The 17332-nt window shown below is 38.1% G+C and overlaps 1 protein-coding gene across 1 annotated transcript in view; it reads left to right on the top strand.

Moving 5' to 3' along the window:
• The window catches only part of RGS9 (regulator of G protein signaling 9), a 98632-nt gene that overhangs the window by 15771 nt on the left and 65529 nt on the right, over window positions 1-17332 (top strand). Inside the window, exons 3-5 of the mRNA XM_072645491.1 lie at window positions 14229-14279; window positions 16408-16517; window positions 16765-16816. Coding sequence (XP_072501592.1) covers window positions 14229-14279; window positions 16408-16517; window positions 16765-16816 — 213 coding nt within the window. The remainder of the gene's footprint in view (window positions 1-14228; window positions 14280-16407; window positions 16518-16764; window positions 16817-17332) is intronic.

Here is a 17332-nt window from a genome sequence, read left to right as displayed (position 1 = left end):
TCATTTCTGTGGTTTAAATGCTTATGCTGAAAATACAGCAAGAGTCAAGATGGTTTCATCCCTACCCCCAGCCCCGAGTCAGGTAGGTCTCTCTCTTTGGGGCAGCTAGGTGGTGCAGTGGATACAGCACCAGAGTAGGAGTCAGAAGGACCTGAGTTCAAATCTCACCTCAGACCCTTGACACTCACTAGATATGTGAGCTTTGGGCAAGTCACTTAACCCCAATTGCCTCATCCTGGGTCATCTCCAGTCCTCCTGATGAATACGATCACTGGATTCAGATGGCTCAGGAGGAGAAGTGAGGCTGGTGATCAGCACAGCCCTCCTTCACTCAAAACAAAATCAAGTGCAAGTCATGTCATCATTTCTCCAATGGCATGGTCTTCTTTGGCAACGAAGGACGAACACACCCACACAATTAAGGTCTCTCTCCATAGGCTTTCCCTTCTGGTAAAATTTAGCCTGTGGGAGGTTTATCTCCTTCCTTGAATACTTGTTAATCTCTTTCAATACACAATTCCCTATCAGAATACCCTTTGGGCTAGTGGTTAGGTAAGGGTTTCGGAGGGGAAAGGCAAGTGGAGTGCTTGCAACCAAGCAGATGTGAGGAATCAACATGAGGGAATTTTACTTAATTCATTCCATTCCTACCCTTCTCCAAAATTTTATCTCTGATAGCTTGGATTTCCTGAAGTAAGAAAAACTGAGGTCATGATTCCATGATCACTGCAATGGGGTCTGGGGGGATGGAGCCCCTCCCGCCTTCAGCTGGATTGTCAGAAAGTTCTTCAAGACCCTCTGGTTTCTGTCCATACACAGCTATGTACGCTGCCCTCTTTTACTTTCACTTTTGTTAATTCAGTGATAGATTTCCAACAGAAATCAGCCACAGGTAAGAACAGTGAAATGGGTGGTGTTTACATTCTCTCTCCCTTGGAACTTAACTGGGTCTGTAGGGCTGGCCTTTTCTTCTGTGGTGCTAAGAGAACTGCTGACTTTGAGCTCCTTGGAGGGTTCCCAAATGTTCCACTGTCTTGTCTTCCTGTACAGTGACCTGCCAGTGTCCTCCCCTATTCCCGTCTTTGCTTAGAATGCCTCCAGATTTCTGCCCTTTACCTCTGAAGTCTTAGACTGGATGGAAGTGCTTACTGGTATTTTTCTTTAGGTTTTCTTATTGTTTCTTCTAGTTCCCTTTTAAATCATTGATGGGGTGCTTGTTGGGGGAATTAGGCTGACTGTATCCTTTCACATTTTTATCTCACCCAGAAGTTCCCACAACATTTTAATTCCACATTTGATTCTGTTTTGTGTTTTGGGGAGAACTAAAGATATACATTCTCATTATGGGAGCCTTTTTTGTGGGCGTAAGCTGTGGTTTAAAGGTGTGGCAGAATATGTTCCTATCTATAGGGAAAACTTTTAATCAGTAAGGGTGATACTGAGAAGATGAGTGTGGTAGTATAAACCTATAAATTTGCTAATGGGGAGGTTGAGGCTGGTGAGTTCTGAGCTGCAGTGGGCTAAAAGTGATTGAATATTCTAAGTCTAGCACCAATATGGTGAGCCCTCGAGAGGAACCAGGCTGTCTAAGGAAGAGGTGAATGGGGCCAAGTCAGAAATGATTCTGTCTCCCTGATGAGAAATGGTGGGGTCAGAGAAAAGTTGCTTCTTGTCTGTACTTCCCAGCTTGCCTGAGATAGGGCAAACTAGTCTTTAAAAAAAATAATCTTAGAAAGACTTATGAACTGACACAGAGTAAGAAGCAGCAAAATATATGACTATAACAATATAAATAGAAAGAATGAAAAAAATGAAATTGTCTGCTACTAGCACCTTCACCTTCACCGAAGGGGAAGAAAATAATCTAAGATTGATTATAATAGACCATAGATCCATGTAGGACCCCATTATAACAATGGCATTAGGTAAAATGATACACACACAGATACCTAGTACATCCTTCTTATATACATACACAGATAACATACATAAACAGTGATATCAGGGAAAGTGGTTTATACCCAACACTGGGTTAGTTGTTATTCAGTCACGTCCAACTCTTCACGACGTCCTTTGTTGGCAAAGATAACTGGAGTGATTTGGCATTTCCTTCTCCAATTAATTTTACAGATGAGGAAATGAGGCAAACAGGGTTAAGTGACTAGTGGTCACACCACTAGTAAATGTCTGAGGCTGGATTTGAACTCAGAGGTCCTCCCGACTGGGCACTCTATCTGCCTGCTACCTAGCTGCCCTTTTCTGGGTGAGAGTGAGAAGTATATACTAGGTGAAGGCCAGAGGGGTAGTAACAGGTGGTGGTATCAGACCCTAGTCTTAAAGGTTGGCTTAAATCATAACCCTGAGACTTCTTTATTTTCCCAACCTCCAGTACCCTGTGACTTTCTAGTTGCTGCTAAAACAGAAGATATAGAGAACCTATGCATTCTTTGTGTCAGTTTGAGTGAAAGCAAATCAGCAACCTGGTAAATTCTGTCTCCTTAGAGTGTGGGCTTTGGAGACATCTCTTTCATGTCATGGACCCCTTTGACAGTCTGGTGTAGCCTATGGACCCCTTCTCTGAATAATGTTTTAAAATACTTGATTACAAAAGAAAACAATTATATTAAAACAAATAAGCAAGTTCATACAACGCTGGTGAAGAACCCCTTCCAGAGATGGGGAAACAAATACATGTTGGAAGGACCAAAATTATAGATAGAAAACCAGACCAAATCAGGGGATCCTGAGTCAGTCTGCAGGGTTATGTCTACAGCTCAAACTGTCCAGCTACGAGTGACAGGATAATCTTGTAATTTGATCTATTTCAGGAAGTAGTCAAGTAGGAGAAAAATCCTAGGGCTCCTTGGGTGACATGATGTAATTAGTTTAATGTCAGCAAAGGACATCATAACAGCCTATACACTGCCATGTGACATTTATAGAAAATGACTTGAATTGAATATACCAAATCATGGCCCTCTGGTATTTTAAGTGGAATTTCAGATGGAGAGTCTTACTTCTGTAAAAACAACCATGGCTACAGAAGGCTAAGAGCAAGAAGAGACAGTGGCATCCACTGGTAATAATATGCAATAAAAATAAGTGAGCTAATCTCAGTGGCTGAACTGGGTCTAAGCATGATACTCTTCAGAAGATGTGATTAGGAAAAGAAACAGAGGAGCATCATGATGGCATAGTGGGTAGAGAACTGGGCCTGGAGTCAGGAAGACCTGAGTTCAAATCTCCCCTCAGACACTTACTATCTGCGTGACTCTGGGGAAATCACTTAACCTTGTTTACCTCAGCTTCCTCATCTGTCAAATGAGCTGGAGGAGGAAAGGCAAACCACTCCAGTATCTTTGCCAAGAAAATCCCAAATGGGGTCATGGAGAGTTGGACATCGTTGAAAAAATGACTGACCAATAACAAATCCAAATCTAGCCACAATTATCGATCAGACTACAAGTTACAGAGTGTGTGAATCATATTGTTTAACAAGTGGCTTTGCTTCTCAAAGGTATGGAAGAAAACCATCTTCTCTGAAGATGGAAACATTAGATCCAGGGAACTAATGTTTTGTCTGGAAACTTCCACAAAAATGTAAGTTTTGAAAGTATTATGTAATACCACTAAATCTCTGACAGGTCCAGTGTTTTGGATCTGTTATATGGGCAGGGGCATTTCAGTGCTGTTTTGCATGTTCCTTCCCATGGAACTAGGAGGAATGCCTTCAGTTTTTGGAAATTTAGATGGTTGTGGGAAGATGTGGCCATTTTTGATTGTAAAGAATGCCAAATTGGGATGACTAGCTTCTCCTTTCTTCCCAAGCTTTCCAGGATGTTCCTTGAGTCACTGACTTTTTAAAAAATCCACATTCTGTTTTTGTGAAAGAGATTCAGGTTTTGTCTCTGGAGATAGCATTCTCATCTTATAAGATAGCAGAATGATGGGAGAGGACATTTCTTCCATGAAGCTTTTCTTGATCCCTCCAAATAGTGCTATCTTGATATATATTAACATTGCGTTAGGTTTTAGAGAATATCAGAATCTGATTCGTTTTGCTTTTACTAGAAGGGTCCTCATCTCACTTATCTTTGCTCAGACTATAAAGACATAAAACATAGACTAGGTTTTATTTAACCTGAGAGCAAATATAGAATGTATTTTCTGTAACTCTTACACTCTTTTAAAAAAATATTTTGAGACAGCTTATTGAAAATGTCCAAGCTTGATGCAAGAATCTTTTGACATTCAGAAATCAATAAAAATAATAAAGAAAACAAAAATTACATGATTATAGCAATATGCATAGGTATTAAACCTACGATTTCATTAGTAAAGGGAGCTCCCATGTAATTAAACTCTGTCTTCACTCTTTCTTCAATTTATAATCTAAGCATTGCCTATAGAACCCAACTTGTCTGAAGTCACATATCTTGTATATATATTAGAGGAAGGACAAAACCCTTGGTCTTCTTGGCTTTGATGAAAGCTATTTTCCATTACTCCACATTACCTCTCTGATTAGGACAACTCTTACACTCCTTGAGAGTAAAACTCTTGTCCCTTTTCTGGAAGGCATCTAACAATTCTCCCACCTTCCCTTGGAACCGATACAGGGCACATGACTCACAGGACTAATAAAGTTTGGTCTGGGTTGTTTCTTGAAACATGTTGTTCCTTTGCTGTGCTAATTTAATATTCTGCAACTGTCATTGAGGACATGTACAGTTTCCTCCCTACCCTCTAGGTCTCTGGAGATTTAATCAGCCACCCCATTATAACAATTAGCCTTTTTTATAGCCTACAGGCATCATACTGGCTTCTCAAATGTTATTCTCTCCTCTGCTTTTTGGAGTTCATATTAAAAGTTGAGAGTATAAGCTCAATTACTTAAAACCCAGATTTCCGAGTAGTTCTTAAAATCAGGCATTGGTTTGACTCTGCCTTAATTGAAAGAAATTTATCACTAATCTCTATATTTGTCTCTGGTTCCTTAACTATAAAATGGGGATAATGACAGCGTCTACCTTGCAGGATTGTTGTGAGGATAACATAATATTTGCATAGCGATTACCTCAATTCCTGGCACAAAGTAGGTGCTATATAAATGGTTATTCCTTTCCCTTTCCCCTTTCCTCTTTCTGATTCTCCATTGCTGCTGCCACAAAAGAGGTAAAGCTGGGCCAGGGAGAGTAAAAGAACTTGGGTTAAGGCAAATTTCTAACTGACCCAGAGAATTCCTACCTTGTCCAGAGCACCAAAGAAGGAGGAGAAGCTAATCTATGTACATTTTATATTTCCCGGAGCTACCCCTCTCTCCCTTTTAGAATGTAAGCTTTTGGAGAGTAGAGACTGAATTTTTTTTTTTTTTGTATCTTCAGCACCTATCCGCAGTGCCCTGCACATAATAAGTAGTTAATATTATTTATCAAATCAAATTGAAATAAATCTCTTTAGTGATAGGTGTTGAAAAGCTTTGGTTCCCAAACCCATAAGTGGTGAGGATGCAGGAGTAAGCTCAAAATAGACCCTTCTGAACCATACTCAACTGATCTCCCTCTATTCTTAGAGTCCAGTTGACTTTTACATCTTTTGAGTGCTTCCTAAATGTTCAGGTTAAGGATTCTGAATAACCTACCGAAGGCTAAAGGAAGAAAGTAGAGATGCTACAGTCTTCTGATCTGCGATAATGTCTTAATTGTTTTTTGTTTTAAGTTAACTTTTCAGCTTTCATGGGATATCTAGTATTTGTAATCATTTTAGTTAGATTCTTCTCCAAGAAATGACAGGAGAGCTTCTGTAGCTTTCCCCTACTATTATGATCCTATGTCTCCAATATTGTATACTTCGAAGGGAGCAGGGCAATGGTCTCTGCTGGTGCAGTCATGTGTATCTCTGGGCTGAATTTAGAACATGGGTCATCACTGACAAACTCCCCTGATGGAGTGATCTGTTTTCAGACTTTGGAGCACAATGACAACGTAGTAGGTTGACAAACCAACTCTGTGTGTGTGTGTGTTTATGTGAAGGAGAGAGAGAGAGAGAGACAGACAGACAGACAGACAGAGACAGAGACAGAGAGAGACAGAGAGAGACAGAGAGAAGAGAGAGGTGAACACTGTTTCTCCCTGATATACAAATATGAAGGAAATGCACCACTGCCAAGTGTCTCATCTGGTTCTTGCTTCTCATGAAACTCTCTTTTCAATGACTACACTGTAATAGCCAGTTTAGATGACTGTTGTTCAGTTGTGTCTGACCCTTTGTAACCCCATTTGGGGTTTTCTTGACAAAGATACTGTAGTGATTTAGCATTTCTTTCTCCAGCTCATTTTACAGATGATAAAACTGAGGCAAACAGGGTTAAGAGACTTGCCCAGTATCATACAGCTAGTAAAGTGTCTGCGGCTGGATTTAGAACTCAAGTCTTTCTGATCCCAGGCACTATCCAGTGCACCATCTAACAGTTTGGATACAACTATGCTATTACCCATATTTCTTGTGCTTCAATATCCTACAAGCAAAATTGGTCCAAACATTCTGGAATTTGATTTGGAATTATACAAGAAAAGTTACTAAACTATTCATCTCCTTTGACGTCTGAAGGGATTTCACTTCTGGTTTTATACCCCCAAGGAGATCAAAGACTAAAACAAAATATTCATAATGGTACGTTCTGGGGTAGCAAAGAACCGCAAACAAAGCAAGTTCTCATTGATTGGGAAATAGCTGAACAAATTGTGGTATATGAATGTAATAGAATATTATTGCATCACAATGGAACAGCAAATCCTCTGGCCCAAAGGACAAGGGCAATTTCCATAAAGGGGCTTTAGACTTCCACTGAATGGTTTTAGTTCTAGAAAAAAGGGTTAGACTCCCCCCTCCCCCCATTTTCTCTGTCTCTTTGTACCCTACCCCAAAACAGAATTGTGGGAACAATCACTTAAATAAAACGTAAATTTGACTTATGTCTAGGATTTCTTCAAGTGAGATGAATAAAAAGTTAGTCAGTGTTAATATAGAAATACGTTTTACATGATTGCATATGTATGATCTATATCAAATTGCTTACTGTCTCAGGGAGGGAGAGAATTTGGAACTCAAAAATTAAAAAAAAATAAATGTCCAAAATTGTTTTTACATGTAGTTGGAGAGAAAAAAATACATATAAAAAGAAAAGTAGTCAGTGTACAAAGTAGATCAGGTATAGGAAAACTTTTTATTTTCTCTACCACAAAAGGAAAAAGCTTAGAACACAGAAGGCTCATAAGCATGCATTTTGACAAAAACAAAGCATGAATCAACAACTAATAATGCCTATTATATTTTCATGGGAAATTGACATTGCAAACATCAAAGCATGAAAAATTTAATGTGACTACTGAACAATCATTTTATTTTACCTCACCTCTGTACTGTCTGAGCAATTCTCTCAAGGTCCATAGCATTTGGCATTCTAGATTATGGTTCCTCTTGGTCATCTTCAACTCCAAGTAACATTGCAGTAGCTGTAGGGAGCAACTTATGCTGCCAGTGATCTGGACCTCTTGGTGAGCACTGGAGATCATGATTACTGTTTGGTCACCTTTCCTCACTGAAAGAAACATAAAGCAAAAGAGTCAGTTAGAGCCTTGAGATCCAATCTCATTGTCACCTCAACTAGCACATGCTTTTGGAGTGACGTGTGAGCATCTCCAAGGGTGAGTTTTCAGAGTCTCAAGGTGTGTATTCAGAAGGAAGGGAGAAGAATGAGAATGGAAGTTATCTTACTCCTTAAAAGTCCCCTGAATTGGCAGCTCTTGCCACTCAGAAGCCAGTCCTCTTTAATGAAGTCCTTTCCCCCATCTTCTTTGATGGGAGAGAGGGAAGGCATACCTTTTTATTGAGGACCCCATCAGAAAGGGCCAGTGCAAATGTGTTACTGGAAGGGTCCAGCTCCAGGGATGGCACATATTTCACTGGAAGAGCTCTAGCTTCAGATATGTTCCTCAAAAGGTAGATATAGGACTCTCCTTACTAGTTCCATTACCACAAAAAATGAATATTAAGGAATTCAGTAAAATGTGGGAAGAATTGTATGAAGTGATATAACTTAATTTAACAAACATTTATTAAGCGCATACTATGTGCCATATACTGTGCTAGGTTCTGTGGATAAAAAGACAAAATCCAAATAGTCCCTGCTCTCGTGGAGTTTATCCCCTACTTGGGAGATATAACAGCAGCAGCAGCAGCAACACTAACATACTAATAATGAAAATAAATAGCTAGAATTTATATGGAGTTTTAAGGTTTCAATGTGCTTTATGTTCATCTCATTTGATCCTCACCACAACCCTACAAGATAGATGGTATTATTATCCCCATTTTGGAAATAAGGAATTGAAGTTGAGGGAGGGTAAGTCACTTGTCCATAGCAAAGTCATCCAGCTAGAGAGAATCCGAAGCAAGATTCACGTACTTATCTTCCAGATGCCTTGTCTGATATTCTAGCAATGGTGTCTCCTAGCTTTCAGACGTAAAGACTGTATAAAAACAAAGAAATGGGAGATTGAATGCCATATATGGAAAACATTCTGGCTGGGATAGAGAGTATATGAAGAAGAAGAATATAAAATAAGCCTGGAAATAGAGGTGGGAGGCAGATTGTAGAGGGGTTTGAGATGTGAGGCTGTGGACTTCGCATTGTGTTGTTGACTACTAGTATGACCTTGGGAAAGATACCTGCTCACTCTGGGTCTAAATTTCCTCATCTGTAAAATAAAGGGGGGGGTGGGACAAGATGCTCTCTAACATTCCTTCCAGTTCCAATGTGGAATGAAGAAAATGAAACCAAGAGAACAATAGACACAAAGGCTATAATAATGTAAATTAAAATGACACTAAAATGTTGAACTCAGTTCAGTTGCAATGAATAGTCTTGGTTCTGGAGACGAGCTGATGAAACACATGTAACATTCATGCTGGACTATTGCACCCACCCCAACTCACACTCACACTTGGGCTTCCCAGGAGGATGACTATCCCAAGTTCAAAGTACCTTGTGATTCTATACTTCTCAAACTATAGCTCACAAGTCTCTACTTACCTTTAATACCTTTAACAGTCAGTCAGAACACTCAATTAATGTTTAAAAAGTCATTTACTGAGATAACATGGTAATTACAGTAGCAATAAATTATTTTTTCAATAAACATGGGGCATGCTCTCCCATAAATGCAGTTATGTTCAGTAGCAAGAATAGGTATACACATAGAATATGCTATATTATATACTATGTATATAGTATATATTATATAGTATATGTGTGTATACATATATATATATATACACACATATATATATATATATGTATACACACATATACTAAATACACATGGCTTAGGCCATTCAGACTTTTGGGTCCTAAGTCTTTTCTTCTTTCACGTTATCTTCATATTGGTCTCCTAGATATAGAGTCTCTGCTGGGAGAGTCTTTCAGCCAGACTCCTTGTGAAAGTTTATCTTTGCATTTCATCTCCAGATAGGGCTAAGTGTCCCTTAACTCAAAGAGATCCTCTGGTTTTGCCTTGGCTTACTGGGCCTGTTCCCTGTTGGGGGTGCTGTTTCCTACTGGGGGACTGGTGTCTGCTAAAAGGAGTCCTGGCTATTGAGGGAAGAGAGGAGGAGATAAGACTCTCTGTCCCCTCAGAGGCTGAAGAATATTTGCCAGTCAAAGGCCATGTTCTCTTCTCTCCTCAAAAAGCTTACATTTTTCAGAGCTTTCCATTTCTTCATCTGACTCCCTAGATAGTACATCTTGTTTAACTAGGGATGATTTTCCAACCTAAAATTTCATCAAGTGATTGAATAAGTTTTTCACACTTCTCAAAGAGGTAACTAAATATAGATAGCTTTGGCACTTCATTTAATGCCTTAAAACCTTATTATTATAACCTAAATACTTTAATACTCAAATACCTTATTATTTGAACCTTACATTCAATAATTGCATCAGCTGGGTTGGGGGGTAGACTATCAGTTGGTCAGAGGTATCCTGATCACTTCCTTTTTCCATTACATGCATATTCCTCCCCCCCCCCCCACCTTTTTTTTCCAATAGACATTTATTTTCTCTCCCTCCCACCTTTCCTACTCCCAATTTTGCAGAGAGGACAAACAAAACCTTTTTAACAAATACACAGACACATATATGTACAGTCAAGCAAAAGAAATTCCTGCATTGGTCATGTCCAAAATTACGTCTTCTTCTACATCAAGTCTTTAACTTCTCTGTCAAGAGTGTGCTCTATCTTTGGTTCTCTGCCAATGTGATTTGTCAGTGTACTGATCAGAATTCCCAAGTCTTTCAGAGTTGCTTATCTTTACAATATTATTTTTAATGTATAAATTGTTCTCGTTCTGTTCATTTCACTCTGCATCAATTTATATAACTCTTCTCAGGTTTCTCTGAATCTGTCCTTGCTGTCATTTCAAATGGCCCAGCAGTATTCCATTATATTATAGCCATATAATACACCATTCCTCAATTGATGGACAACCTTTGGTTTCTAGTTCTTTGATGCTGCTTAAGAGTTGCTATAAATATTTTTATACACATAAAAAATATACACTTTCCTCCTCTCTTTGATCTCCTTTGGGGAATAGGGCTAGCATTATTATCACTGGGTCAAAGGGTATACTTAATCTCTTAGAGTTTTAGGGAATAGTTCTGAAAAGTTTTATTTATTTTTAAAATTTATGCATAGTTTTTTCCACTAAACATTTTATTTTTTAACTTTTAATAACATTTTTTTCTGCAATTACATGTCAAGACAATTTTTAGCATTCATTTTTACAAGATTTTGGGTTCCACATTTTTCTCCTGCCATCCCTCTTCTCCCTTCTTCCTAAAATGGTAGGCAATTTGATATAGGTTATTATACATGTGCTATCATGTAAAACATTCCATATTAGTCACAGTTGTGAAAGAAGCAACAGATCAAAAGGAAAAAAACATGAAACAGCATATAATAAGTGAAAATAGTATGCTTTGATCTGCATCCAGAGTGAATAAGTTCTTTATCTGGATGTGGTTAGCATTTTCCTTTTTGAGTCTTTTCTACTTGTCTTGGATCATTGTGCTGCTGAGAAGAATTTAGTCATTCATAGTTGATCATCACACAATGTTGGGGCTGTTGTTTACAATGTTTTCCTGGTTCTGCTCATTTCATTCAGCTTTAGTTTATAAACATCTTTTCAGGTTTTTCTGAAACCTGCCTGTTCATCATTTCTTATTGCACAATAGTATTCCATTACATTCACATACCACAGCTTGTTCCGACATTTCCCAATTGATTGGCATCACCTCAGTTTTCAATATTTGCCATCACTAAAAAGGCTGTTATAAATATTTTTGCACATGTGAGCCATTTCCCCTTTTCTATGATCTTTTTCAAATACAAACATAATAGTGGTATTGCTGGATCAAAGGGTATGCACAGTTTGGTTGCCCATTGGGCATAGTTCCAAATTGCTCTCCAGAATGGTTGAATCAGTTTACACCTCCACCAACTATATATTAGTATCCCAATTTTCCCACATCTTCTCCAACATTTATTATTTTCCTTTTCTGTCATATTAACCAGTCTGATAGATGTGAGGCTGCACTTCAGAGTTGTTTTAATTTGCATTTCCCTAATCAAAAGTTATTTAGAGCAGTTCTTCATATGCCTATAGATAGTCTTGATTTCTTCATGTCAGTTATCTATATATTTGAGAAATGAGGCCTTTATCAGAGATACTTGCTGTAAAGATTGTTTGCCAGCATTCTGCTTCCAATCTTGGTTACACTGGTTTTGTGTTGGGGTTGGAAGCTCAATTCCGTGTGGACAGTCTCGGGCAGGTAAAGGTGGGAACTTCTAAATCTTAGAGCTCTCACGAGACCCCCCCAGGAAACGGCTGGGAATCGAGGTGAACCGAGCTATCTCGTGTATTTCCGCCTCTTCCCGTGAGAAACGTGATGGGAGAGAGATCTCCCCGCCCTCGAGATTGTCCCAGATCTGGGCACACTATTGTTATCTAACAGCACGGTATTCAGATGCAAACTATGCAACTGGAGAGTTAAGTAGGATCAGGGAAGCCTGAAAGCGCTCTTAGCACGTGAGGAGCCAAAGAGGACACAAGGCTCCGCTTTTCCTCTTCTCCTTCTCTCCCCTCCCCCTCTCTCCCCGCTTGTACTTCTACTTCCAATCTCTTATTGTAAGATCTTTGCCTCCTTGGGAGATTCTTCTATCCCTCCTAAGGAAGAATTCCCCTGCACTTGTAACTAGACCCTGAAATAAAGCTCAACCCTTGTTCGACTCTGGAACGTCCTTTCTCTCATACGAGCATCCGGTTTGGCCAACCGAAGACCTCGGGAGGTGAGGTAAGAAGACTCGGGTAGCCCACAGGCCTCTAGGCCTGGCAGTTTTGTTTGTGCAAAAGGTTTTAAATTTAATATAATCAAAATTATTTTGCATTTTGTAATGCTCTGTATCTCTTGTTTGGTCATGAACCTGTAACTCATTTAACTTCTCCTTTAGGCATTTGGATGTGATACCACTTGGTGAATATAAGTTTAGCACTGATATTACTTCATCATCTATGGTACCTTTTAGCAAGATGTAGTTTCCTTCATCATCTCTTTTAATTACATCTATTTTTGCTTTTGCTTTGTCTGAGATCAGGATTACTATCTCTGCTTTTTTTTTTTTTTTTTTTACTTCAGCTGAACTGTGGTAGATTCTGCTCCAGCCCTTGCCTTTACTCTGCGTGTGTCTCTCGGGCCATCTTCGCCAATCTCATGGGTGCCAAGTAGAACCTCAGAATTGCTCTAATTTGTCTTTCTCTAATTATTAGTGATTTGAACCATTTTTTCATATCTTTTAGATTGATTGGATTTCTTCTCTTCAGAACTGACTATTCATATCCTTAGGCTATTTATCAATTGAAATTTTCACTTATTCTTATAAATTTGAATCAGTTCCTTAAAGATATTGTAAATGAGACCTTTTTCAGAGAAACTTGCTATGAAGATTTCCCTAGTTCATTGTTTGCCTTTTAATCTTAGCTTTTCTGGATTTGTTAATGTAAAAGAGCCTCATCTAACCAAAATTATTCATTTTAACTTCATTTAACTATGATCCTCGCTATCCTTTATTTGGTAATGAACTTTTCTTCTATACATAAATCTGATGGCTAAGTTTTTCCTTGTTTCTCTAATTTGTTTATGATGTGAACTTTTATATCTCAGCCATATATCCATTTGGAGCTGTCTTGGTATTAAATGCCTCAATATGCTTGTTTTCTCACAGCCCCTACAACATCTTTTCTTTATCATCTTTGTCAGTCTGATTTGGTGTGAGCTGGAGCCTGAGAGATGCTTTAATTTACACTTCTCTATTAGTGGTTTGAACATTTTTTCTAATTTTAAAATATTTTATTTTTTTTAATTTCATGTAAAAATAATTTTTAACAGTTGTTCTTTAAAATGTTGAGTCCCAAATTCTCTCCCTTCCTCTCTCCTACTCCCTCCCCCCAATGAGAAGGCAAGCAATTTGTTATAGGTTATACATGTACAGCTATATAAAATAGAACTTTTTTTCACGTAACTATTGATAGCTTGAATTTATTTCTTTCAGAAAGAATTACGTGGTTGTGTATATATTCCTCTCTTTGGTAGAGAGGTGGTGGACTATGGGTGTAAAAGATTGCATATGCTACCAAATGTGACTACTTCAATTCTTTGTCTTTGTTATAAGGGAGAGTTTGATGGTGTAGGGAGTGTACTGGGGAATTACATATGTGTATATATATATATATTATATGTGTGTACACATATATGTACATATTCACATGTGTATAGATCTTAAAAATTTAAGTATACATATGCAAATATATGTGTGTATATACATATACACATATATACACAAAATGTATTCATAAAATACTGGAAATAAATCCCTTACAAAAATCATTCTGACACAGGTGAAAATGCTGGGTTATTTCCCGGGGTGTATACCTCCTATGATTTTCCTCTCTGCTAACACCTTGCTCTTAAATGTTGTATACTTGGGTGGTATTAGGAGAGAAGTCTTAGAGCAGCCCTTTTTTTCCCAAAGGGTCTTCTCTGACTGTTTTTTGAGGATTTCTTCTGTCTTGTAGGGAATGATGTCTTAAAATGTTTTTCTCCTGACTTGTAGGAAATGATATTTTACAATGGATTGCCCAACGACTTTGGATTGGCAACATAGGTGAGTTCCTTCCTTCACTGTTTCCTAGGCTCTTTGGTGGATACGAAAGAATTAAGAGGCATGGTCCCTCCTTGCAGAGTACATGCCCTAATGTCCATCAATTGGGGAATGACTAAACAAGCAATGGTATGTGATTATAATGGAATATGATTGTGAAATAACAAGCAGGGTAATTTCAGAAAAACCTAAAAGGACTTACATGAACTGATGCATAGTGAAGTGAACAGAACCAGGAGAATGTTGTACACAGTAATAGCAATATTGCTCAATGAAGAATTGTGAATGACTTAACTTTTCTCAGCAATACACGATCCAAGACCATCCCAAAGGATTAGTGACGAAGCATACTATCTGCTTCCAGAGAAAGAACTGATATTGTTTGAATACAGACTGAAGCATGTTATTTTCATTTTTCTTTCATTTTTTTCTTTAATTCAAGTTTTCTGGAACAAAATGACTAAATTTTTTACATGATTGCACATGTGTCATCTATATCCGATTGCTCACAATCTCAAGGAGGTGAGAGAATAGGGTAGGGAGGGAGGGATAGAACTTTGGAACTCAAAACTTTAAATAAAAGTGTTAAAAGAAAAAAGAAAATAAAGGTAACGTGTAAAAAAGAGTGTAGCCCCAGATGGAGAGACAAAGTATACATTTGTGAAACATTTAGTTTGTGGTTACATGGAATACAAAATAAGGTGGGGATGTGGGATGTAGTGCTTTGAAGGAAGTGATGAATGCATATTGATGAAGAGGAACTAGAAGGCTATTCAAATAATATGATTTAAGCAATGAATTTATAGTGAGCAAGAAATATGTAGGGACACTAAGAAGATTATCTTAGCAAGAATATAAAGATGATGTAATGGAACTGAAAGGTAATTGCTCCGAGAGATAGTGAGGCATAATGGATATATTGCTGGGCTTGAAGTTAATAAGATCTGGCTTCAAATCCCACAAATGATACTTATTAATTATGTTAGGGCAAATTGCTTAATTTCTTTGTGTCTTCTTAAGACTTACCTATTAACTCATACATGAGTTTAGAACTGTGTTGGCAGAGGAAGCCCTGGCACTCTTGAATTCACAGAACATTTATATATGAATATATACACATACACATATACATATCAATGCATAGATACATATACATGGATAGCTTGCAATTGTATAGCGCTTGCAGTTTATAAAAACATTTCTTCATGACCACCCTGTGATATGGAGAGTATAGATATCATATTCCCTATTTTACAAATAAGTGTCTGAGAAATAAGATGAATTGCTCATGGTCTCAAAGCTGGTAAGTATCTGAAGTTACATTCAAACCTAGATCTCCGGACTTTTAGTCTAGCATTCTTTCCCTATAATGTATATCACACTGCCTCCCTATCTTAATCATTTGCATTTACATAAAGCTGTAAAGTTTGCCAAACTGCTTCCTTCACAACAATGCTATGAAGTTAGATAGGCAAGATAGTACCTTGAAGGTAACTGGAGACAACTTGTAGAAGCTCATGAGAGTTGATTGTTAAATTTTCAGTGTATGTATGTGTTTACACATATATTTGTGTGAACACATACATACACATGTATCATGCTTGATACTAAAAATATTCAGATACTGGTTTTGATACCACGGGAAAATCAGACCTTTGCTGAAGGGTTTGAATACATACATACATACAGACAGACACATACATATATGAAGTCTAAGTTTATAAAAAACTTTCTTCATGACCACCCTGTGATATAAATAATAACATACCATATACACCGTGTGTGTGTAGCATGTCTCCCCATTAGAATGAAAGCACTTTGAGGACTGGGACTCTTTTACCTTGTTCTGGTATTTTAGCTCCCACCACAGTACTTGGCAGGAGCAGATGCTTAATGAATGCTTCCCGTTTGTTGATTGATTTCTATTTCCCCATGTAGATCCCTATGACCTGACTAGACCTTTTCATCTTCTGATAGTACTTGAAAAAAATGAGGGCTCTGTAGGATGAATTCACTTCTCTCACAGTCTGGGTGATGGTGGAGGAGCAGAGTGTGCATGTGGGAATTTGACAGTAGGATTTCTAAGCACTTAGCTGATCTCAGCGTCTGGATCTGACCTGTTTCTTTCTAGAGGCACAGAACTTGGGGAATTTCATTGTCAAGTATGGCTACATTTACCCCCTGCAAGACCCCAAGAATCTCATCCTCAAACCTGATAGCAACAGTCTTTACCGATTTCAGGTGAGTTGTATCCTTGGCTAATCCTGCCTGACACTTGTAGTGCAATTCTAATCTTAAGAAACCAAGATTTTAAGAAAACATAATTTCATATCTTTACAAATCTGCATCATTGGGACTTAAATACCAGGGATGGGAGAAAACAGTGGTTGGCAGTTTTTTTGATCTATGTGTAAGGTTCTTCTCAGGTAATCTGGAAACTAAGACCCTGATAAATCACTAACCATATTTTCTCTGATTCCTTTTACAGACACCCTATTTCTGGCCCACTCAGCAGTGGTCAGCTGAAGACACAGATTATGGTAAACACTTTTCCTCTCTCCTTCCCCCTCTACTATAGGCAAGTACTCCTTTCCTGATGCTTTGTGTGCTATTGTTTCCCGTTCTTTTTTGGGCAACTAGACCTCTGATTTCATTGGTTTGGGAAATGTCCAATGTGGAAACTCCCTCCACAGATACAAATCTGCAATTCTTCTGTTGATTTATAATCTTAGAGAGGTACATTGGGCCATAGTCACATAGCCAGTAAATATCAGAGGCAGGAATTGAACTGAGGTGTTTTTGAATGCAGGGCTGGCCTTCTTAATCTTAATTAATTAATCTTAATTAATCAGTCAGTTAGCTAGCATTTATTAAATGCCTATTATGTTCTACCAAGACATTGTGCTAAGCACTAGGGATAAAAAGAAAGGCAAAATACAGTCCCTGTTCTCAAGGAACTCTCAGTCTAATAGGGAAGACAGTGTGCAAATATGTACAAATTAGAGGTATACAAGATAAGTTGAGAGTAGTCTCAGAATGAAGACTTCTTTAGAGCC

The sequence above is a fragment of the Notamacropus eugenii genome, chromosome 2 (assembly GCF_028372415.1).
Source record: "Notamacropus eugenii isolate mMacEug1 chromosome 2, mMacEug1.pri_v2, whole genome shotgun sequence".
Lineage (NCBI taxonomy): Eukaryota > Metazoa > Chordata > Mammalia > Diprotodontia > Macropodidae > Notamacropus > Notamacropus eugenii.
The sequence above is the reverse complement of the archived record's forward strand: the minus strand, read 5'-3'. Positions and strand labels throughout refer to the sequence as shown.